Consider the following 2,680-nt stretch of genomic DNA (forward strand, 5'->3'; position numbering starts at 1 on the left):
CCTTGGAGTTCTCTCAGAAGAGCTGGACTAGGTGGCTGGGGAAAAAGAGGTCTGGGCCTCCTGTTTCTCAAGTTGCTGCCTCCGGCAACTCAAATCTGCAACAAGCAGTAGATAATGGATGGATGGATGGATGGATGGATGGATGGATGGATGGATGGATGGATGGATGGATGACACACAGTTATTAGGAACCGTGTACTCAGTTTACAGATATTAGGAAGACATCTAGCAAACAGATGTAGATGGAAAAAGCTGGGTTTGACAAAGCAACTTTGTTTATGGGTGGAAAAAACTTTCAAAACACAAGGTAAAATTTACAATTCATTCTCTAACAATTCTTTAATTTCTTGTTTCTGTGTTGAATGACTTTTGAACAAATCTGATGTTCCACACTAACTTTAACTTGGAAATAGTTGTAAAACAGCTTCTCTGGAAAAACAAATTTCCACACACACAAAGGTTTACATGTCCTTACATTCTGCAGGTGAAAACATCCAACACAATCACAAATGTGGGGCCACGAGGGGCAGTAAACAGGCAAATCACATAAAAAGCACCCTTCAAAATAAAACAATAAAACTGAAGAAAACCAAAAACATAAATCTAAAACTGAAATGTCTACGACATCAACTACTTTATTTGTGTACAAAAGGTTTTAGAAATGGAGAAAGATAGCCAGAATTGGACGTTCAGATGGAGATTTATCAAAATTTGATTTATCAGTCAAACACCAGATGACAGGATTTCAGGAATTAAGCTGTGTTTTTAATAGTACATTAAAACCATTATTGCATTCACTTTTAAAAATGTGTTAAATATGAATGCAGTCAGAAACATTTTGGGAACATAATTGTGATCTTTTTTGAAATTCCTGCCTTTTTTTGTGTGTCCCTTACGTCTCATTCTCATGAGCTTTTTGTTGTGACAGCTGGGACGACTGGACTCACTGCGAGGTTGTATATGTGAGGTTTTGTTAGAGCAAAGTTCTTGTTTTTCCTCCACTGAAGAAAAAAAAAGGCACATCCAATATTTAAAAAGACACACAAAGTAAGGGATGAGTAATTCCTGGCATAGACAGGATACAGATATCTGGATTACTGAAAAGTAGGTTTTACTTTTGGTTTTGTCCCTTTTTTGTTTGTATTGCTGTTGCTCAACTGTGACACCCAAAGATTTTATTAAGGTGGAATTATCCTAAACTGGAGTTCCTTTATTGGAGGAGCAGACTTTGGAATATTCCTTTAGGACCATTGATTGGGAGGATGGATTTATTTTGCTCAGACTGACAAGACTGTTGTTGCTTCCAAAGTTTTAAGGTGGCGAAATACTATGACCCGTACGAGAACTACTGACACAAAGAGTTATTTACTTTAATATTTTTAGCATGCAATCTCTAAATCTCTGCAGGGACATAATTTTAACTGCAGAAACTCATTCTTACAACGTTTAATTTTTTTTCTACATGATTGTGTAACATTAACAGTGTCTTCAAAGAATCAATAAAAGCATGTAGTAACTCAGTTATTTTAYGAATCATTTACGTTCCCTGAAAGTTTTTTCTCTCTCTCTGCTGCAGCCTGTCAGAATGTGCTTCCAGCTACCTCTAAGGATATGACCTATCTTATCTGTGAGGGAGAGGCCTGCCTGTTGGAAACAGACAGAAAATTGACCATCCTGTGTCACACYACGGCAGGAGGAGTTAACCTGTAGCAAAGCATGTGGTTAATCTTCGCTGTGCTCAGCCCCGGGCTTCAAAGTTCTCCCTAAAARCCTCCTCGCAGCCATTCAGGCGTTTATTTGACCCAAACGAAGCTGAACTTCACTCAGGGGATGAAAATATCCGTTCTGTCCAAGAAGCTGTGGTGCGTCCACAAACAGCTGCTCCTTCTGCTGGCGCCACTCGTTTTTCTGCCTTTTCTTTTCACTCTGCCAGAAAAGGTGAGGAACTGTATGCTTTGTGGGCATGTTTTCAAATCTGCTTGGTTTGCTCAACAGACTAAAYTCATTTCTTACCAGACGTAAAGTGTTTTGACCAATTGTACGTTTTATGGAAAGAGGGAAAACAATAGAATTCTGTAGGATTATGAGCTTAAAATGAAATGTTTTTAATTTAATTTTGTTTAGTGTAAAACTCATTGAAAGCAGAAATGTTTTAATAGTTTGAAGTGAAATGTTGAGTATTGGCTTCCTTGTAGGTGTGTGTCCATGACATTTGTTGTTTACATTTGACTCATTACACATGTGAGATTCACCACGCTGAGCAACAGGGACCTTTGGGTCCCTGATATTTGGGTATGTTGGAGAATCAAACTTGAAACTTTCCCATCCTGAATCAGCTGCCCATTGCTCCACAGCCACCACTTTGTCTTTTCCAGTCCAAAACATTTAGGAAAAAACATTAACTAGAAGAACTCGGAGAGTACAAACCGTAACAAGCTTTTAGCATCCTGAATGAGAATTCTGTTAAAGCAAAAACTGTWAGAGTTGCTGCTTCAGCCACAGTATCAGTCCTAGTTTGAAAAGAATATTGAATATTTAGTTTATTTTTCCTCTTGTTTTTAAAATGTGAACCCTTCAGACAGTCACTCCAAAAAGGTGGATACTTGCGGGTAAAATAAGTATTGAACACGCCAACATTTTTCTCAGTAAATATATTACTAGAGGTGCTAATGACATGAAA

At 37.9% G+C, this 2,680-nt stretch overlaps 1 protein-coding gene across 1 annotated transcript in view; it reads left to right on the plus strand.

Moving 5' to 3' along the window:
- Window positions 1–1,661: 1,661 nt before the first annotated feature.
- The window catches only part of slc13a3 (solute carrier family 13 member 3), a 19,674-nt gene continuing 18,655 nt past the window's right edge, over window positions 1,662–2,680 (plus strand). The window contains exon 1 of the mRNA XM_014016221.1: window positions 1,662–1,938. Within this exon, the coding sequence (XP_013871675.1) occupies window positions 1,831–1,938 (108 nt within the window). The 5' untranslated portion in view covers window positions 1,662–1,830. The remainder of the gene's footprint in view (window positions 1,939–2,680) is intronic.

Source organism: Austrofundulus limnaeus, unplaced genomic scaffold, assembly GCF_001266775.1.
Source record: "Austrofundulus limnaeus strain Quisiro unplaced genomic scaffold, Austrofundulus_limnaeus-1.0 Scaffold141, whole genome shotgun sequence".
Lineage (NCBI taxonomy): Eukaryota > Metazoa > Chordata > Actinopteri > Cyprinodontiformes > Rivulidae > Austrofundulus > Austrofundulus limnaeus.